General features: G+C 40.6%; 1 protein-coding gene across 2 annotated transcripts in view; it reads right to left on the bottom strand.

Annotated features, from left to right (window-relative positions):
• Positions 1-327: 327 nt before the first annotated feature.
• The window catches only part of NALCN (sodium leak channel, non-selective), a 249753-nt gene continuing 228554 nt past the window's right edge, over positions 328-21526 (bottom strand). For both annotated transcript variants that reach the window (XM_074168527.1, XM_074168534.1), the window contains 14 exons: positions 18903-18996; positions 18265-18371; positions 17788-17862; positions 13942-14061; positions 12806-12874; positions 11360-11508; positions 10595-10688; positions 9686-9818; positions 9005-9120; positions 7004-7161; positions 6197-6347; positions 3072-3221; positions 2291-2408; positions 328-521 (listed from right to left, as the gene is read on the bottom strand). In XM_074168527.1, the coding sequence (XP_074024628.1) occupies positions 328-521; positions 2291-2408; positions 3072-3221; positions 6197-6347; positions 7004-7161; positions 9005-9120; positions 9686-9818; positions 10595-10688; positions 11360-11508; positions 12806-12874; positions 13942-14061; positions 17788-17862; positions 18265-18371; positions 18903-18996 (1728 nt within the window). The remainder of the gene's footprint in view (positions 522-2290; positions 2409-3071; positions 3222-6196; positions 6348-7003; positions 7162-9004; positions 9121-9685; positions 9819-10594; positions 10689-11359; positions 11509-12805; positions 12875-13941; positions 14062-17787; positions 17863-18264; positions 18372-18902; positions 18997-21526) is intronic.

The following is a 21526-nucleotide window of genomic DNA, read 5'->3' as shown; positions in this document are numbered from 1 at the left end:
GTGTGTCTATCAAAATGCATTTTCATTATACAGCTACAGAACACATGAACTCTTTCAACGCTTTTTCTGCTAAAGGCAATATAGTCTCTCTGGCTTTGTTAGTACGCTATTGTATACAGGTTTCTTAAAGTACAGTTAGTACCTATAGCGGTGGATTCTAACATATAGGTGTGTGCTATGCTTCATATGGCAGAAGGATAAGCATTTGAAAAAATTTATGACATTGATTTTAAAGAAATCGTACATCACACAGCGTCTTAAATTCTAAATATAGAAAATTAGATTGTACTTGAAGTGGTTGGTGTCGCAGTATGACTTAAATTTTTCTCAGATATCAAGAAGGTCCTCTCCACTCTCATCACTCTCCACAGTTAATTGTCTTGTCCACCATTTCTTGACTTCTGATCCACAAGAAGCAGCCTCAGACATGGGATTCATTTTGCATACAACAGATTTCATAGTTGAACGTCCACCAAAGCGGAAGTTGACTGAAGACTCTGGATGGCTTATTGGTTTGGGGGCTATGAAATTAAACAGAAAGTTTTATATTAGAGCAGATCTGCTTCTTGACCATTTTTGTGTACAACTGAGGTATACAGAACCAGCTGTACCGCAGCAGCTTTAAACTGATTCAGTGCAGAAAGAGTAAGGCTCTGTTCTAATGGGTTTTTTTCAGCTCCAGTTCACTCTGCTCCCACTAATCTGCTGGTAGAGTAGTTTAACTGAGCGGTGCCTCATTGCCTTCTGCTGGGATAGCTGATGCAATATGTCTCTTCTTACCTGGCTAATTGCAATCTAAATGGTTTAAGCAGTACTTTCACGAGCTGACCTGCTGGCAAAATGGTGAAAGTGGTAAGTGCCAGAAAAAGTAAGGGGAAAGTGCATTTAGAGTTGGCAGCTACACCTAGAAAGTGATATTTAACTATAGCCTAGGGGTGGACGCTAATACAAGCTGCTGGTATGGCTCTAGGAAAGCACTAAAACGTGTGTAAGTATATGAAAACCACAATTGGTCTTAATGATGTTATTCATGATCTTAAATACATGTCTTCGTTGGACTGGGGGCAGAGTACTTAACATCTGCCAGGCTGTACTGTGCATGGAGGTGACCCTCCTTTTCTGAGACTGTCCACCGAGGAACATTCAAGAGTGACATGGCCAAGGTCAGTGCGAAGAAAGGAAACCCTGAACTCCTCATTCTCACTTGGAAAACCCATCCATTTGGCTACAATAGTACGATTCCTCCTTAGCACACTCCCTCTTTTTCTCTCTGTTCCAACAAAACGTTGAACTTTGCTGCTCAGTGACATTTAAGTGGAAAGCATGAATTGAAAGGTCTCTATTAAGCTGTCCTGTTTCTTGGACAAGTACTCTGGTCACAAAAGTAGGGTTAATGGTACTCATAGCATGACCACCTCTTCTGCTTCCACCTAGATATGATTATGGTCTGAACAGCGGCAGCCTGTGAAGGCAGCACTCTGACTTGGAATAGGACTGACTGATGGCAGCTGAAAGCAGGTTGATGGGCTGACACCTAATCTGTTAGCCATGAGTGTGGCAGGCAGCAGAGGTCAATATGCACTTTAAGAGAGACTATTTCAGGTGGTGGAGAGTGCTCTTGAGATAAAGACTTAATAAGGCCTCTAACTGTACCTGTGCACCTCTCTCATCCTTCTATAAGGCATAGTCTAACCTTCCTTTAGTCTAGTGGATGGTAGTTACTAGAATAACTTGAGGATGTTTCCTGTTTGTGAGAAAATAAATGGGAAACTGATTGTATACCTGGCCAATTCCTGGCCGAAGTGAAGATATAAAAATGTATTATTATGGTGTAATAATATAATATTATTATTATTTATTATATAAATGATATACCTGGTATTCTTAGGCAAAACAAGGCACCCAGAAGTTATTACTGTTAGGAAAAACACTCATTTTCACAGTGGTTTATATGATTAAAGAGAACTCTAAATGCACAAGATGCTAGCCAAACATATGGGACGGTACAGCCCTCAGTCCAAAGATCCTGAGTAAATGTATGCAAAAGTAAAAAAACCCAACAACCTGCATATGGCAATGCTTGAGCAGCCCATCTTCCAAACTTTCAGAATTGGGAGGTAGGGGAGAGGACAGCTGTATTTTAGCATGCATCGTGGTAGAAAAACCCTAATGTGCCTGCAAGCAGCAGGCAGAAGGTGGAACTGTGAGTCATGAAGCCTCTCAAGGCCTTGTTATTGTACAGCAGTGATTTGGCGTGTGGGGACTACACTGATACACATTTTTCACTTACCTGATGGCAAACGCCATTCCCCAATTTTCCGCTTTGGTTTCCCAGCATCTGCAGAGTCTTGTCGATAGCCACCTCTGTCAGAAAGTGTTGGGCTAAGGAGCTGCTGCTGGCTACTTGTCTGAACAGAGGAAAAAAGAATCTCAGTCATAGTTCCCCATTGCATGGGAATAATCCCAAGAAGGGTTATCTTTCCATTCTATTTCCAAGCTTTATACATGGATACAAACAAAATATATTGCCATTTGTTAAGGCAGCATGGTTTCTATTCCTTACTGCCCCAGAAAACTACTACTAATAGGAAAAAAAAAAAAAGACCATTTGGGCTCAATTCCACTATGCAGTCCCACCGAAGGGTACAAAATTGTTCTTAGTCTTCTACAGTGGAGTCCTTATGTTGTACCTTCTTCATTCCCTACCTTGGAAGAGCCCAGGACTCCCACTCCCAGGACCCAGCATACCCGATGTTATCACTCTCAGTGTAAAAACTAGTTCAGAATGATTGACCAGGAAAACTTCAAGTCCCTGAGCCTGTACACAGCTCATGGTAGAGCTGAAAGTTGGTGCTGCCAGTCGTACAGCTGAGTTTGCCCTTTATAGTGCTAGCAAAACAGCTAACTAGGCTGGGGAATTACTGCCATAGACCATCTTGCCTTTACATCTGAAGGCAAAGAATGAAGCTAAACAAGATAGTGCTTTCAACTTTTCCAGTTAAAATGTTTAAAAAAGAACAAATAAGAAACATGGGAGTTTTCTGAAACTGGTGGTCTTCTGGTCAACACACCTCTGGCTGTGCACTGTTATCCTGATTAATAGCGTTCATATCTTCACTTGGCTGTGTTGTCTCAATGCTGGGAGGATTCAGAAATCGGCTCAACTCCTGCTGTTGACTCTCTCGTAGACTATGGATAATGCTGCACGATTGCTGTTGTTTCTATCAAGGTACAACATGTGACAACAGAAATGTTCTCATTAGTGTGTCATGGTGTTTGATTTTTTTTTTAAAGCCTTCTAAATATTTAACCAAACGATTAGCACCAGACGTGGATACCACGTGCATCGATAAAGCCACACGTATCAGATGGTCGCTACTTAAATAAAGTGACTTCCAGCATATGTCTAACCTTTATGTAGGAAATAGAGGATGACACTTACAAACTATATTAAGTGGAAGGCAAGTTTCCCAACTGTTGGTTTAAACCTGGAGTTTAAAAACATATAAATGTTTTGAATTTAAGAGTTAAAAGTTCTTGCAAAGAAAAAGAAACAAGGACATTGATAGAGATTCACTAAGAAGATTCACATGAAGGCAATGAAAAAATTCTGATTTCTTTCACGGACTTTGGAATAGTCTGCCAATAAGACTAAATAAAACAGAAGTGGAAAACTTGGGACTGAGTATAGATTTACAGTACAAACAGCAAAACAAACCCACTACCATTATGAATTTACAATCTAATTTGCTTTTAAATTAAAATAAACAGCCCTTAGGAAGGGTTTCACTTTCCTGGGTAGTTTTCACATGCTCCCTCTAGAGAGACTTAGAGACTAACAAGAGAATTTGCAAATATATATTAAAATTCTATAATTACATTCAGTTTATAAAAGGTTCATATAATGTGAAATGATCTGAACCATATTATTAGAGTGAAATGAATAGCATATTTACTTTAACATAGTGTAATTCAATATCATAATGAAATGAACAACAGAGATGAACAAATCCAAAATTGAGAGCTGAGATTAAATTTACTGCCATTATTATTACAGAGATGAGATCAAAATGAAACTATCTATCTGAATATGCCTTGAACACTGACATTTCAGCTGGAATGTACATTACATTCAAATTGTCCAGTTATGTTTTTTAATAAATTGACACATAGAAAAAGCCAGATCCCATGATCACAGGTCTCTATGGAAAACCTCCACACACAAGAAGTAAGCTTTTATAAAGTTAAAAAATCATAGAATCTTAGAATAGTTTGGGTTGGAAACGACCTTTAAAGGTCATCTAGTCCAACCTCCCCTGCAATGAGCAGGGACGTCTTCAACTAGATCAGGTTGCTCAGAACCCCGTCCAACCTGGCACTGAATGTTTCAAGGGATAAGGCATGTACCTCCTCTCTGGGCAACCTGTGCCAGTTTTTCACCACCCTCATCATAAACATTTTCTTCCTTATGTCTAGTCTAAATCTACCCTCTTTTAGTTTGAAACCATCAGCCCTTGTCCTACTGCAACAGGCCCTGTAAAAAATTCTGTCCCCATCTTTCTTATAAGCCCCCTATAAGTACTGAAAGGCTGCAATAAGGTCTCTCTGGAGCCTTCTCTTCTCCAGGCTGAACAACCCCAACTCTCTCAGCCTGTTCTCATGAGAGGTGCTTCATCCCTCTTATTATTTTTGCGGCTCTCCTCTGGACCCGTTCCAACAGGTCCATGTCCTTCCTGTGCTGAGGGCCTCAGAGCTGGACACAGTACTCCAGGTGGAGTCTCACGGGAGCAGAGTAGAGGGGAAGAATCACCTCTCTCGACCCGCTGACCACACTTCTTTTGATGCAGCCCAGGGTACGGTTGGCTTCCGGGCTGCAAGCACACATTTTTGGCTGCTGTCCAGCTTTTCATCCACCAGTACCCCCAAGTCCTTCTTGGCAGGGCTGTTTACAATCCCTTCAGCCCTGAGCCTGTCCTCAGGTTGTCCTGACTCAGATGCAAGACCCTGCACTTGGCCTTGTTGAACCTCATCAGGTTCACACAGGCCCACTTCTCGAGCTTGTCCATATATACATCAAAATATGCTTGTCAATATATGCATCAAAAGGACCCAGCCTTACAGTAGCTGAAGTTGTCAAGTAACAGTCATCAAGGCAACCAGCCTATACCTTTTTATATAAAGGAAGAGTTGGTTTTGGAAGAAAAGAAGAGAATAACTGCAAAACCCAATTCAAATTTCCTGAAAATCTTTAATATATATTTCATCCAAGACAAACTTTGGTCAGCATATATTGTAGCTATCCTGAGAAAAGGCAAAAATGTTTCTGATGATCAGAAGCACTGCGTAAACAGAATACAGAAGCACTAACTAGGTCCATACTAGTAAATTAAACAGATTGGAATTTCCTGCAGCGCTGAAGCCAAGTGAGAGGCCGGGACTTGCATGATCTGGCTAATCTCTCCTTTACCACACAAGACAGTTTCAACCACTGCCTCCTGGGGGCAGTCTCCACCCTGACCCGTGTCTGGAGGGCAGTGATACTCCTACAGCAGTGGTCGGGGAGAGTATGAGCATGCACAGGTCCGAACTGTGCTGAGGAACAGGCTAACGAGTATGGGTGACCCCATCCCAGTCCTGAGCCAATGCCTTGGCCCTGCTCTAGTTTACTAGCATAGACACAGCTTCTGTGTGCCACAGTTTATATACCTGATTTGCATGTACACATTGCTAATTCGCACACAGAGAGTTACTGTAATGGCTCATTCAAATGATGCATCTTGATATGGATTCCATATATGCTGGTGACTGATCATGGTATCTTCTCCCAGCGGAAGCAAGGAAATGATACAATCGCATTCTGTGAGGGAGTATTAGTCTATGAGGATTCATCAAATTACATTATTTTTTCTTTATTCCTTTGACTTTGGTCTCTGCACATGCATCTTCCTGCTGTATTGAAAAGACAGATAAATTTTTGGCAGGAAGACAGTTTTTGCCTTCAAAAGATGCTTATTTTTGTAGCGCTTTCAATTGAGCTGTAACATACTTTTTTTGCTGAGTTAGCAACTGCCACATACTTCTTCACATAAATATTATCATGACTCCAGAGTAAATGAAGCATAGTGACAGCAAATTCCAGCATTGTTGAGCAGTACAATTTCTGCAACCATTTAGATCCTGGTTTAGCTTGACTTACTGCTCTGATTCGCTTTAAGCACTTCTTCAGCCACATGCGAATGGTCTGTTTGGCCACCTCCTCTTCTATGGTATATTCCAGTTGTTCCCTAGCAAGCAGCTCTTCCAGTTGAAGACTTTTTCTGATATCAACAGACCTATATGAAAGCATGCTGGAAGAAACACAGTTGTGTTTTATTTAAATGCTGGTGACCTTATATTTTAATTTAGAAAATAAAAGCTCATACTTAAGACCTTAGTGCAAAAATATGTAATTCAGATGTGTGCAATAAATTTGCATTTGAAGCTAAAAAATGCCATGATGATTCCAGCCAGAAGAGACTTGTGGTGCTCAAAACAAATAAAAACTTGATCACCTATATCTAGCTACCCAATACAGGTGAGCTGCTGAACTGTAAGCAACTAAGGCATTTGTGGGTTTCCCCCCAAGTGTTTATGCTTGAATAATATTCCTATTTCTATTTTGTTTCTAGTCAGATTCCCTGTCATGTTGCTACATGAGTGGGGACAATAATTCACTGCTTGGGATACAAAACCAACATATGACTCCTGTTCATGACAAACTCTCCAATGAAAATGTTAAAATTACTTACAGCTGATTCCCTAGGACTGCATTTTCCATCACTAATATTTTTTAAGGATAAAAAGGGAAATCTAGTTTTTTGTATTACATTTAAAATGGCAATGCCTCTGTGGCTTCCAGTCTTGCCTTTTCCCAAGCTTAATGAATACCTGTTAGCCTGAAGAGAAGTACAGAAATACAGAGAAATATACCCGTTCTACAGATTTAGAGAAAATGTCAGGGTACCTGAGCACGTCATGGAAAGTGACATCACCACCATTATGGAGCCGTTCCATTTCGTAGCACATGTGTTTGAACAGCAACTTGTCCTTGTCAAGATCCACCTCCAGCCTGCCCCGCAGAAGCCTCAGTAGAAATTTCACTCGGAAGGTAGGGATTACTCCCTGGGTAAAATTGCATAATAGATGGTAAATTATTACTGTGACCTAACAACAGACTCAGACATTCAACTTGATCAGTGAGAGAAACACTGTTTCTCCAAAGACTCCATGTCAAATCCTGGCCTACTTAAGTCACTGTGAATACATTACTGAAGAATATACACATGCAGCCAGGTCTTCTGCACATTCATGGAAGGCTTTGCTGTTACTTGACTGACATAAAATGAGAATCTGTGCTGGTTGTTTTGTCAGAAATGTTCAAAGTTGCTCGGGGGTTTAGTTTCCCCATTTGCATTAATCTGTAATGAGAATTATATGTCCAAAGAGATGCCTTTGAAAATCTGAAATAATTCAGATGACGATTTAACTTGTATGGGCATTTGAACAGCTCAGTCCCCCAGATGCTCTTCTCATCCTAGAATCACAGAATGGTTGAGGTTGGAAGGAACCTCTGGAGGTCACCTTGTCTGACCCTCTCTGCTTAAGCAGGACACAGGATGATGTCCAGATGGCTTTTGAATATCTCCATGGATGGGGGCTCCACAACCTCCCTGGGTACCTGCACCAGTGCTCGGTCACCCTCACTGTGAAAAAGCGTTTCCTGAAGTTCAGAGGGAACGTTATTTCAGCTTGTGCCCATTGCCTCTGGTCCTGTCACTGGGCACCACTGAAAACAGCCTGGTGTCATCCTGTTTGCACCTTTCCTTTAGGTATTTATATACACTGATGAGATCCCCCTGAGCCTTCTCCAGGCTGAACAGTCTCACCTCTCTCAGCCTCTCCTCATAGAAAACATGCTCCAGGCCCTTCATCATCTTAGTGTTCCTTTGCTGGACTCTCTCCAGTATGTCTATGTCTCTCTATGTTGTACAGAGGAGACGAGAACTGGACCCAGGACTCCAGGTGTGGCCTCACTAGTGCTGAGTAAAGGGCAAGGATCCTCTCCCTTGGCCTGCTGGCAATGCTTGGCCTAACGCAGCCCAGGATACCATTAGCCCTCTTTGTGACAAGGGCACATTGCTGGCTCATGTTCCACCAGGACTCCCAGGTCCTTTCCTGTCAATCTGCTTTCCATCCAGTCAGCCCCCAGCATGTACTGGTGCCTGGGGTTGTCCAGCACTTCCCAGGTGCAGGACTTTGCGCTTCCCCTCGTTGAATTGCATAAGGTTCCTGTCATTTCTCCAGCCTGTTTAGGTCCCTCTGGGTGGCAGCATGATCCTCTGCTGCATCAGCCACCCCTCCCCATTTGGTGTCATCTGAAAACTTGCTGAGGGTGCACTCTGCCCCACCATCCAGATCATTTATGAAGATGTTGAACAGGATTGGGCCCAGGATTGATCCCTGGGGTACACCACTAGTTACCGGCCCCCAGATGGACTTTGTGCCGCTGATCATCCCCTTCTGGGCCCAGCCAGTCAGTCAGCGTTCAGTCCACCTCATCGTCTTCTCATCCAGCCTGTACTTCATCAGTTTCTCTATCAGGGTCTTATAGGAGACAGTGCTGAGATATCAGCAAAACCCTTCTGAAGATCAGGCACAAAAATGGATGTGAGTCTGTAGACTTCCAAGGGAACAAGTCTCAGGGAGCTGGGAGGAAAGATGCTATTTTATTGATCCTATGAATATCTACATTTGATTTTAAATCTGCTATTAGAAGTACTTCACAGTAGTAAAGAATATGGGTCAGTATTTGAAAGGCCATGAACAATGTTAGATCATGCTCACTGAACTTTCACAACCTGAACAGTTTTGAGTTTTGTCTGCACGATTTGTTTTCTCCATATGTTTTTTCAAACGCAAAACATAGATTTAGTGGATTTCTGTGGTAATTATCAAGTTTTCTTACCTCTCTTTTGTCATCAACCATGTTCCATATAATTTGAAAATGCCTAAGATCATTATAACTTAGAAGTTGGTCTTCTTCAGTTGAATAAAACAACGAGAAATTCTCCACAATGATAGCTGAAAACCACAAAACCAAAATACGCTATAAAGCAAGCCTGTAGTTACATTCTAACTGGTTAATCTCTATAAGCAACAATGAATTTCAACAAAGTATGAATTCTGTTGTGCAAACTTCACACAAATAAATGCCTGTATGTTCAGATGACGGTTTTGAATAGGTAATATACTGTCATGCTACATCATTATTCACTCTGCTCACTTTTTAAAAGCTGTATTTTTACTGCTGGTGAGATACCTAATCTAACATCTAAAACCAATTAGGACAATTCCAAGGATGTTGGAAAAATGTTAACTGGAGGAAGGAAAAGCTCAGAAAATAGTAGCCCTTAAGGGAACTATAGTCCACAAATACAACACGTCTCTTTGTTGAAAAAACTTTCATTCCCAAACTTCCTATGTTTTAGCATACAACGTGCCAGAGAAGTATCGAAAACATCATATGCATATAAAGCAACAGTGAAGGTACTAAGTAACCTTATACCTGAATAGCGCAACAGACTCAAATCTAACATACCACATGCCAAAATTGACATTTTTGTTATTGATGTATATTTTCACTCACCAACCAGCAAATTTAGCATGATGTATGCAATGATGACATAAAATGAACAGAAATACATAAGAGCACCAGCGTAATTTCCACAGTCTGTTTTCCAGTAGGTGCTGTTATCTGGTGTACAAAATGGAGGCTGTACCTTCAAAGCAAAAGAAAACAAAATCAATCAATCATAAAAAGATTCTTATTTTCTCTACAATCAATACAATACTTACGAATATCATTTTTAAAAGTCTCACAATTAGAAAATAATGATGTAGGCATTACTTTGGGTAGTTTTTTGTTGTTTCTTTAGCAGTCAGAAACCAGAGAACAGAGAATATGACAAAAAAGGCCTAGGTGCAGATCTCCCTACCACACACAAGGCACATTGTGCATTATGCCATTGTAAAAAAACAACTCGGTGCTCTGAAATGTGGTGGTTTTCAAAACACTTCCCTGCCCATTAATCTTAAAAAGGAAGGGAATATGATTTTCATCATAACGCAAAATACAGACAGAATAGTACTATGGCAAAATACAATGATTCCAGGACAAATTTTGAGGTCATTAACCCTACCATTCACAAGGAATGAGCCAAAGTGCAGGCATTAAAGATGAAGTGAACCTGAAAAGTCACCTTGCCACAGTCAAAACAGTGGAAAAGTGAGTTATTGCACTTCCGATTTTGACAACATATTTTTGTTGTTGTTTTTAAATCATATAATAACTAGTCCCATGAAATATCACATTGTGAGCATTTGATTGGAACGGCAATTTTTGTATCATGTTCTGAGGTTTAGCGAACATTATATCTCCTGAAGAGATAAGGGCAATCACAACATTCCTTGTAAAAAGACACTGGAAAAACTTTGAGATGTGTCAAGAGTGTCTCCTGTTTCTTGCCTACTTTATCTCTGGCAGTATTGTATTTACCATGCAGTCGTGCATAATTTTGTTCCAGTCTTCTCCGGTAACTATTCTGAAGAGTACAGTAATAGCCTTGCCAGCTGATGAAAAATTTGCATGTCTGTTTTAAAGGATAAGAGAGAGAGAGATCATTTCATGTTCCAGAATTAAAACACTGGCAAGAAAAAATGCAAATCATTTCCATTCTCTACTGTTCTACTATTTTAAACTGAAAATAGTTACAGCATTATTTGAATGAGCTCATTGAATTATTTATTCCATGATTTAAGATATAATAACTGAATGTTAGCTCAGACACAGGTCTGAGATTTTGGTTCATTTTATCATAGAGCGAAAGCAGACTCATGGTCAGTTCCTATCTCCTGTCTCCATTCTCTTCCTGAAGTCTGATAATGTTATTTGTTGGGAAATCTCCAGTTAACAGCCAGTTCACGGAACTCTCCCCACTCTGAATCAGCCTGGTATGTGACTCCTGTTCCTGAGTGATGCCAATAAGATGCAGAAGGTACACCGTGTTTCAGCAGCTTGCAGCTAGCGCAGCGCTGCTTTGAAGTATATTCCAGCTGGCATAATGAAGAAGAGCTCTCAGTTTGCTCTGGGCTGGATCAGGTGTCATTTGGTCCAACGCACAAGGACTGGAAAGATGGCTCAGTGTCTCAGCTAGACCTGGGGGCTTCTCTGGTTTTCATCACAAATAAACTCCTCTCTAGCAGAAAGTGATTTTTGTTGGACTGTTTAAAGACCATCCCCATGAGGTAGTACATACTGTACCTGTTAATGTTCTCTCCATATTTCACTGTACCAAATAAAACCACTCCAGCAAAAGCATAACAAAGAAGCAGTAAGAACATTCCCACTATGATGAAGAAACTCTTGTACATGCTGACAACCACAGTAAGGAGTAGCATTTTTAGTGTCACCTGGAAGGGCAGAGAAAAAGGAATCCATGATGACATTCAGGGCAGCAGAGATAAAAGGGAAAAGAGACTGATTGCACTTGCCATTTTGACAAGTTCTTTACACATATAAGTTAATGGATGAGCCCAGTGAAATGGTACATTATGAATCTAATTGGAACTGAACATTTTGTGTTTTCCTCTGAAATTTGGTGTGCTTTTTACTCGTTAAAGAAAGCAGCATATCCACCTAATTTACAAGGTCAAGATGTTGCTCTTCAAAGAGTATATATAGGATAATACAGTGTAGGTTAATGCAGCAATAATGCAGCATAAACTTAACTATAATATTCTAGGATCAGTAAGCTCCAGAAGTATCAAAATTAGCATTGCAGTGGTGCAGTAAACTACTTTGGGCTTATCTGAAAGTGATGCTGTTAGATAGAAATCACAGATACTGCAGCTTACCTAAAGAAATGGACTGATGTACAGAGAAGGGGACTTCCTTAAGATAAGCACAGCTTGATTAAACTAGTTAATTTCTCGCACAAGTTGGCCAAAGAGCTTAAGAAGAGAGCATAATTTTGGAAATTACGTAGGCAGTAGGCCTAGGTAATAGATATTACTTTTGAATGAATGCATATTTTACTCTTCATAAAGTAAATGAACGCATACATTTTACTCTTAATAAAGTTATTGCCCTAGATTGACCTAACATCCCTAACCACTTTGGATACCGTGAAAAATTCTCCTTGATGGGACTGAGGGTAGCAGTTTTCTGCTGTTCTTTCAAACATAACTCATGCTGACTTTCAGCCATCACATCGTACAACAACAGATAAATTACTGAAACTGATGCACCTCCTAACACGAAAGCACAAATGAGTAGGTTAAAACATTGAAAAAACTTTAGAATCAATCACAAAGCTTTGAAGGCAATCACTTGGCCTATTTGCTTAGGAGAAGCAAGGATTTCTCATTTGACTTCTAAGGATCTACAGGCTCTGTGTAGTTTGATTGAAGGAAAACTTTTTATCTTTACTGAACAAACCCTCTGACTTACTGTTCTTAACCCCAGCAACCCAGTACAGCAGTCTTTTTATCACATTTACTTTAACATGTCATACTTCACAGAAAATGTTTGGATAGTCTAAAAAGTTCTACAGCAAGAGAATGCAGAATGTCACCGCTTGTTAAACAAATGTGTTTGTTCTCTGCCTAATGCTTATTCTGCCAGCCTATTCTCAATTACACCAGAGCAAATCCAAACACAACACGTATATGAGCACGGCAATGGTTGTAGTTCACATTTTATACTTACATGCTTTCCACAGATTGAGAAAAACCTGAAGACAATTACGCATGCCCCCATCATGTATGTGTATGCATTCTGGAACAGAAACACAGAAGACTTAACACATTGTTCCCCAGAGATCTCATGGAAAGATCAGGATATTTGGTCTTTTAATAATGTAGGGCAGTTGCCGTATGAAATAAGATAAATCATAAACCAGTAGCACTGATATTTCATTAGCAGTAGAGCAGTAAGAAAATAACAGAAGATGCTTTACCATTTCAAAAACACCAGCCAAATCTCCCCATGCATCAAACCAAAAAAACCCACCTTCAATCCTCTATTAGCTGGGCTGTAATTACATCCAGCAGCCCCAGTCTACTTGTCTAGGCAGCTGCTGGCTTAGAGAAACTCCTCAGGCTTTCCAAGGTACTCAGTAGCAGGGAGCAAGCTGTGGATGTCAAGGCAAAATGACTGGCCACACAAGACATGTTTTCCTCCAAACAGTCTGGGGCAGATGAGAGAGAAGCCCCCAGCCATTTTAGGGTGGTGACTTCCACAACTTGTGATTGGAGACAAGCATCAACTATCCCTACTCCTTCCTTCATAAATAAAGGAATGAGGGGTGTAGGCACTGTTAAAAACACAGGATGAGGGGGATGGAGAGCTGATTTCCTCCCATCTTCTTCATGCTTTCTTGCATTAAACATAGCCTCTTAATCAAAACCAGTGGTCGAGAGTCACTGCTGGGTTTGGGACAGATTTTACTGTTCAGCAATTTTGAACCTATGCCTTCTTCCAGCCCTCTGTTCCCATCTGGATTTTGTGCATTACTCTTTCTTACTTGCCACTCATGAGATTGCAGTTGGCAAGAGCTCTGCCTCTTCAGGTTCCTTCCTTTTCTCACTCACATCCCTTCCTCCAAAGACCTCATTTTTTAACCACATTTACAGACTCCATCTCATATCAGATAACTTCTGTAATTCATCATTGCCCAGGACAAGGATTCCTTCTTCTTAGCATCAAGCCTAATTTGTCTCAGCAATATTTCAGCCTTATTAAACTCCCAAGAGTTTATCTGGATGGATAGCAGTGATCCTACTGCTGAGGCTTAGCAGATAAAATCAAGCTTAATCATTGAAATTGTGTTTTGTAAATCTTACCAGTAAGGCAAAATGAAGTATCACCCATATAACTCCAAGAGATGTAACCAAGAGGTCGTAACGATTTCTTCTGCTTTGCCAGAAGCCAGAAGGTGACATGGCAATAATCTTCATTGTGACCTATGAATAAAAACAGTTTCTCAGCTGTACTGAATAAATGGTTATTTCTTACTCTAAGAATGTCTAAAATGTTTGATTGAGTTCATCTTATGACTGTTTCCAAACAACCAAGGGCAGTTTTCATGTCAGCTAACTGTTCCCACATGGACAAGTTCAGTTGCTAGACTAGGTGGATCACATAAGCTTCCCTTAGATGGAGGAAAGCTGGTACTTGTGGAAGACCACAGATGACCTGAGATGAGGGGATGAACAGTATTATAGAAGTGTCTCTCTCCCTCAGGTACTGAAGGAGTGCACCTGACCACCTTAGTCTGAATGCTTAATGTATAGATTGCTAAGGTGAATGTGGGCTTCAGATTTGTAATAGTTAAGCAAGTTATGAAGATAGAAAATTATTATATCAATAATATGTAGGTAGAAGAGGTAGTAGTATTCTATCTATCTAGAGGTCCATAAGCAGGCTAAAATCACAGAAGCCCATTTGAACTCAAGCATATAACTGTGTTCTGTAGCTCCCATATTTCAAATTAATTAAAAATCATTCCTATATTGCAAGTATTTCTTGCTTTAAGGAAGAATCTGTACTCAGCACCATCTGTACTCAGCAGCATCTAGTGAAGAAAGCTAAGAACAGTAAAGGCAGTACATTTTACAATGTTCCTGGCACAAGCAACAGCTGAAATGCTTGACATTTCCAATACAGGTAATAGGAGTGCAGGCAGGAAGCTTAAGAATAGATACTGATAAGAAAGAGTCACAACAGCTAACAGATATCGAGGTAGGGTAACGGTGTAGAGGGAGTTTCTCATACACAATTAAAATGTGTAATTTCTAATTACACATAATTAGAAAAAATTAGTTTCTCAAAGCAAGTCAAGTGTTACTATATAAAGGCATTCATTATTTGATATTTTCTACCTCACCTTGCAACACTGTCATTTAGTCATTCTATGATTGGAGATAGACGCTTGGGGCTGGCAGGGATGACACAAGACCTGCAAACATCCCTGCTCTTTCTGTAGTGGCTAGTGGAGGTAAGTGTAGACCAGCTAGGGTACCCAAAAAAAGCTTTTGATGCCTTCAGTTATTTAGGCAACTGAATCTCACCCTACACCTCTCTTGATCACAGTGACACCTGTGTAAAGTTGCATCAGGGGAGGTTTAGATTAGATATTAGGAAGAATTACTTTACTGAGAGAGTGGTCAGGCACTGGAACAGCCTGCCCAGGGAGGTGGTGGAGTCGCCATCCCTGGAGGTATTTAAGAAACGTGTAGACATGGCACTTCAGGTCATGCTCTAGTGCCTGAGATTGTTGGTTTGTGTCTGTTTGTGGGTGGAGTGTGGTTGTGGGCATTTCTTTTGTGTGATTTTTGTTTGGTTTTGTTTTGTTTTGGTGTTTGTTTGTTTTTGTTTTTGTTTTTGTTTTTGTTTTTGTTTTTCTGGTTGGACTCTATGATCTCAAAGGTCCCTTCCAACCAAGAACATTCCGTGATTCTGTGATTCTGTAAACACCTACCTCACATGTAGAATTTAATAGAATCATTCAATGGTTCGGGTTGGAAGGGACCTTAAAGACCATCGAGTTCCAACCCCCCTGCCATGGGCAGGGACAGCTTGCACTAGAGCAGGTTGCTCAAAGCCCCATCCAGCCTGGTCTTGAACACCTCCAGGGATGTGGCATCCGCAACTTCTCTGGACAACCTGTTCCAGTGTCTCACCACCCCCACAGTAAAGAATTTCTTCCTGATAGCTAATCTAAATCTCCCCTCTTTCAATTTAAAACCATTACTCCTCATCCTATTGCTCCACTCCCTGATAAAGAGTCCCTCCCCATCTCTCCTGTAGGTCCCCTTTAGGTACTGGAAGGCCTCAATAAGGTCTCCCCAGAGCCTTCTCTTCTCCAGGCTGAACAACCCCAACTCTCTCAGCCTGTCTTCACAGGGGAGGTGCTCCAGCCCTCTGATCATTTTTGTGGCCCTCCACTGGACTCGTTCCAACAGGTCCATGTCCTTCCTGTGCTGAGGGCCTCAGAGCTGGACACAGTACTCCAGGTGGAGTCTCACGAGAGCAGAGTAGAGGGGAAGAATCACCTCTCTCGACCTGCTGGCCACACTTCTTTTGATGCAGCCCAGGGTACAGTTGGCTTCTGGGCTGCCAGCGTACATAATTTAGACACCTAAGTTCAGATGTCTATAATCTTGAACTGCACACCACACCGTGCAAATAGAAAATCACATCTCACTTTGTTCTGTGATCACCAAATGCGACCTCCGAATTCTTCCTGTTGTCCTATACCACATACACTAAGGTGAGCAGTAGAGGTTTAAGATTGCATCAGGAGTCCTTAGACTGGACACAGGGCCATTAGCTATGCAGAAAGCTTTGGCCTTCTTCACTGCTAGTGGTAGCAGACCATGTACATCGCAGACTCTGTAACCAGACTATGCTGCATTAGGGAAGATCCTGGGCTGCTTCCTCTGTCCATAAATCCTGTGCACTCACAGTGTGACAGCTTGCCTGTTGAGACAGTCAACAAATTTTTCTTGGCTCTGACAAAGTTCCTTTGAAATTCTAGAAATGTATTTGTTTCCCCTGGCAGTATAAGAGAAAAAAGTATTTCTAAAGACATAGTTACTAGGTAAATTAAAACCTGTCTGTGTATGATACAAATCAAACTTTTCTGTGTTTGCTCAGTCTCTCAAGAGATATTGATTTCTCCTGGGTAGGGAAAAAAGAAGCAACAAAACAGACATACTCTAGCTACAGCTGCTACAAGGTATTCACTTCATTGTTTATTCATCATTGCTGGCAAAACCTATCACTGGAACATAGGAACTGTCATATTGGATTAGAGCAGTGTGAAACGCAGCCTACTATCCTGTTTCTGATAGTGGTCAGTATCAGCTATTCAGAGGGGACTGAAAATAAAACACTCCACCACAAACTTATAAAAGAATTATGTACTAACCTAACCACAGAGGAAGCATCTTCTTTAACCTCATAAACGTGTGCTTTGTTACACTATGGATATCCTTATACATAAACACCACCCCACCCCCACCCCCCTTTCTAAAATGTGTTTAAATCCTTAGATTCCAATCTTATGAAAACAGGCTAATTATGCTTTGCACAGTTGACTGTGGAGACAATTTTTTCATGGACAGAGAACTATTACTTACAGGATCCAGATCTGTACAACAAAAGATAGTTAATACTGGAATTTGACATAGCTTATTAAAAGGTGTTAAAATGAAGTATGATAATTTAAAAAAGCAAAACAAAACTGAGAGAGGTTTGACAATGTCACAGCTACAGAATGGTGGGGATTAACGCACCGTGTTCCAAAGAACCAGGCAAAATAGAAATGGATTGAGCAGAACTTCCATGTTACAACACAGACCTTGTGTTGTACAAAATGAATTTAATCTGAGATGTTCTGCAAGAAAAGAGTTCACTGGATTCACCAAAATAGAAGTTGAAATGCTCAGAGCTGAATATATATAAAAGGACACAAAGCTGAAAGTGGTGAAGATGTATGAAGTATCACAAATTAAAAGTTTATTTCTACAATTCAATGTTTAAATATAAGTGACATGGAGAGCCCCAAATGTACACATTCAGAAATAAAAAAACGTAGTGAAAAATGAGACAACATCCCTAAAGCCAAAATGAAATATATACATAGTAGTCGTAATCTCAAGAAGTCACAAAATTTACTACTTTACCTCAAGGACAAAAATGAAGGTGAAAACAACAGACATTGTTGCTAAAGGTACAGTCACCGGATCTGCAGCATCCCACTGAAATGCAAACAAAATCTGCTCATAGAAGAGTAGCTGTTAAACAGAACTAAATATCTATTCATTGCCTTAACTTTTTTTGCAGGTTTTGTTAATGAATAGATTTCAATTTAAAATATATTCAGACAGGAATGGCATCTTGGTGTATTCTTCTCTCACAGAGTTACAGCTTAACTGGAAATTAAAAATAGTGGACAAGACTACAAAAAGGCAGAAATTGACTCAGCTCCACAAGTTACAATTAATCTCAAGTGATCTGTGCCAACTGAGACTGCTGTATCTAGAAATCATATTTCCCTACATTCATCACAGTAATGGCTCAACTGATCATTAACTGGTATGAGGCAATGCACAACACATGCTGTACTACTATAACGAAAACCTTAGAAGAAATACAATTACCTTAACTGATAACAACACAGACTGGGCTAGAACGAGTACAGCAATCGTTCTCTTAAAAAATGGATGCTGAGTTATATCATACATCTTAGCTCTAAAGCCATCGTTATCTGAAAAAGAAAGAATTTGAGAAGAGTCAAAATACACAGTAGTATTTTTCCCCTATTTCCTGACATATTTTCCATGTTCATTGGTGGCAAAATAATCCTTTACCAGTTTCCAAATACATTTCTAATTTTCTGCTACAATTTTCCATATCAAATAGAGCTTCTGAATATATAATTTCAAATACTGAACAACAGTGTTGCATAAAGGCTTTGGTACTTGTAGGGCAAGTGCATCATTCAACTGCTGTCAGGTTAATACATTCCATTCATATCATTAACAGCCAGCTGCAAATATTTTTCATTTAGAAATTCGTTTTTTCATTAAGGCTTATCCTAAAACCATCGAAGCACAACCTTTTTTTGGTTGATTTTAATAGCCTTATGCAGAGATCTATAGTTGGAGCCTGTTTCCACATTAACTTATGCACAACCTCCTAGTGGCCTCACGATTGCAATTTTAATTTGAATCGCAGACTCCTGGGGAATTACGAACACTGGGGCTCAACATGAATCAAATCAAAATATCTTTGATACCCGGACGAGGTGGGAGATGAAGAGGTTGTGCTATCTTCAGTCTGCTCTTCAGATCTTCCCATCGTCTCTGATCTACAGTCAGTAAAGCTGTCCCCTTAATAAACAAAGAGAATTGTATAAAGCTTTTGTCATATAAAAGCTAGAACATTTAATGCTGTAAACATGAAAACGACATTCTCTTTGGTGCCTGAAATAAAGTTACGTACGGAACTCTCCTTAAATAACACACTGTTTCGGTAAAGGAGTCTAAAGTATCAGCTGGTACTCAAGAGGATTTCTGGATGCATTAGCTGTGAGTTTCTGGGACTCAACTCAGCAGGCACAGTTGTTGCTCTTTGTAGCAGCAGCCCAGTGTGGGCACTGAAACGCTGCAGGAGGGCTTCCATTTGACTGAACATCATTTGCCAGGAAGCACTGTTTTAGAGTGGTCGATTTTGTCCAGACTTTGCTGCAGAAAATCCTGCGGCTTGTCAGTGCCGCTAGTTTCTCAGGGAACAAGCCCTCTAGGAGACCACTGCCGCTCTCCACAGCTCTTCTGCTTGGGGTGTAGTTGAAATAAAATAATAGTATGCTATGAATCTACAAGAGCTCTCTACACAAAGGAAGCACAAGGAGAGGTGGAGGTACACCTTTATGGCAGGTGGTGGTAGATGGCAATGTGTGTGTTTTCATAATATAGGAAGAAACAAGCAAACCCCAAACAGAGTTCAACGTTATTTAAAATGACCTTCAAAACAAAATGAGGTCCTCATCACTTCGGAGAACTGTAAAATCTCGTGGAAGGAGTCTGGAGTTACAAAAACAGTGGAGACCTTTTCAAGGTAAATGCCACAAACCTGTCTCCCAGTCACTGCAGCTGGCTGTGAGACTGATAAGGTCAGGAGAGCTCCCTCTCGGTGGACATAATCTCTTTACAGAGCTGTGCTCCCAAATGGCACCCTGGGAGGAGGTGCCTTCCAATGTGATAAGGACAAAGCAACGGATGTGAGGGTGCCTATGACTCGTGTCAGGCCCAAACAGTTTCATAGAATGGTTTGGGTTGGAAGGGACCTTAAAGATCATCGAGTTCCAACCCCCCTGCCATGGACAGAGCACTGGAACAGTCTGCCCAGAGAAGTGGTAGAGTCTCCGTCTCTGGAGAAATTCAAAACCCATCTGGACATGTTCCTGTGCAACCTGCTCTAGGTGGACCTGCTTTGGCAGGGGGGTTGGACTAGATAATCTCCAGAGGTCTCTTCCAACCCCACATAATTCTGTGATTCTGTGATTCTGTGACAGGGACATGTCCCACTTAGACCAGGTTGCTCAAATGCTTAAATTTAGAAATGCTTAAATCAAAAGGCAACTCATTCATCCCAATGAGCATGTCTGGTTTACATTCTTGGAGAGCTGTCACTGCAAAGAAGACAAAAGGTGGCAGAAAAAGCGGACCTTTGTAAAATTTAGAAATAGTGATGCCAAGTGGCTCCGCTTCTCAGAAACTACCACTTCCAACGGCAGGATCATTGTAAGGAGATCACAGAGCAGAGCCCCATGAGTGGGACTACTGCCAGAGGAGCTGCTCTTGCATTTGGACTTCAGCTCAAAATTGCCAGATAATGCTTGAGTCACATCTTCACTGCCAATGGAACACGTGGCCCTTGGAAGCTGCAGCAAGTGATGGGCAGTGGTTGGTGGAACAGTTTGGGCTACTGCCCTGTTGCTGGGACAGTTGAGGACCGAGCCCAAAACTGCCCATGGTACTTCCCAGTCTGACCCAGTCCCAGACCTGCAGCTCCCACAGCTCACATGAAATACTACGACATATCTGAAAATATTTTTGTTTTGTTTTGTTTGTTTGAGAAAATTGTTATTTCTCCCGTAAAATAGTTCATTCAGTAATTGTCCAACTCTGACCCTCCTCACCAGCTCCTGGCACTTCTCTAACCATGTATCAGCCATGAATTTTCTAATGCCAACGTTTACTTAAAACACCAATAGCTTGGCCAAGTAACTCGTTTTAAGAAGATGCAACTTAACCTCCCACAGTGGACTGTTTTTCTCTCTTCTTTCTGAAGTAATTGGTGGCCTTCTCTCTAACTTACTTCACATTTTTCCAGTTCCTGGACATTTCTTCACTCTACTTGAATGTTGATTGTGCTGAGATTTTTTCCCCCACTGCACAATTAACTAACCTATTAAGCTTTTCAACTAAAATCTGAAGAGGTTTTCTTTTCCCTATAGTAAATACATAAAAATTAACAGGTATTTAGGAACAAAGAGAGAAAAAACATTACATGTGGCAGTAGCTACCTGAGGTTACTAAGAAACAACTGAGGAAGCTGAACCAGATGACATTATTCATGAATGATTTATACTGACTGCATTGTTGGTATCATGTAAATTCTATAGAAATATTGCACGATGTGCCTGTTGTGCAGTTTACAGAGGACTGTTATTAGTGAGTAGCTAATATTAGTTCAGACTAATGCCTTCCCTGTATTCAGATATGGAATTAAGAGACTAGAGTATTCATATCTGAAAAGGTGGTTATAGTTTGAGGAAAACGTACAAATAGAGAAAACCACCCCAAAACAATAAATGCAAAAATCAGATAATTTTCTGAAGATAATGGGAACCCTAAT

This window comes from Numenius arquata, chromosome 1 (genome assembly GCF_964106895.1).
Source record: "Numenius arquata chromosome 1, bNumArq3.hap1.1, whole genome shotgun sequence".
NCBI classification, from domain to species: domain Eukaryota; kingdom Metazoa; phylum Chordata; class Aves; order Charadriiformes; family Scolopacidae; genus Numenius; species Numenius arquata.
The sequence above is the reverse complement of the archived record's forward strand: the minus strand, read 5'-3'. Positions and strand labels throughout refer to the sequence as shown.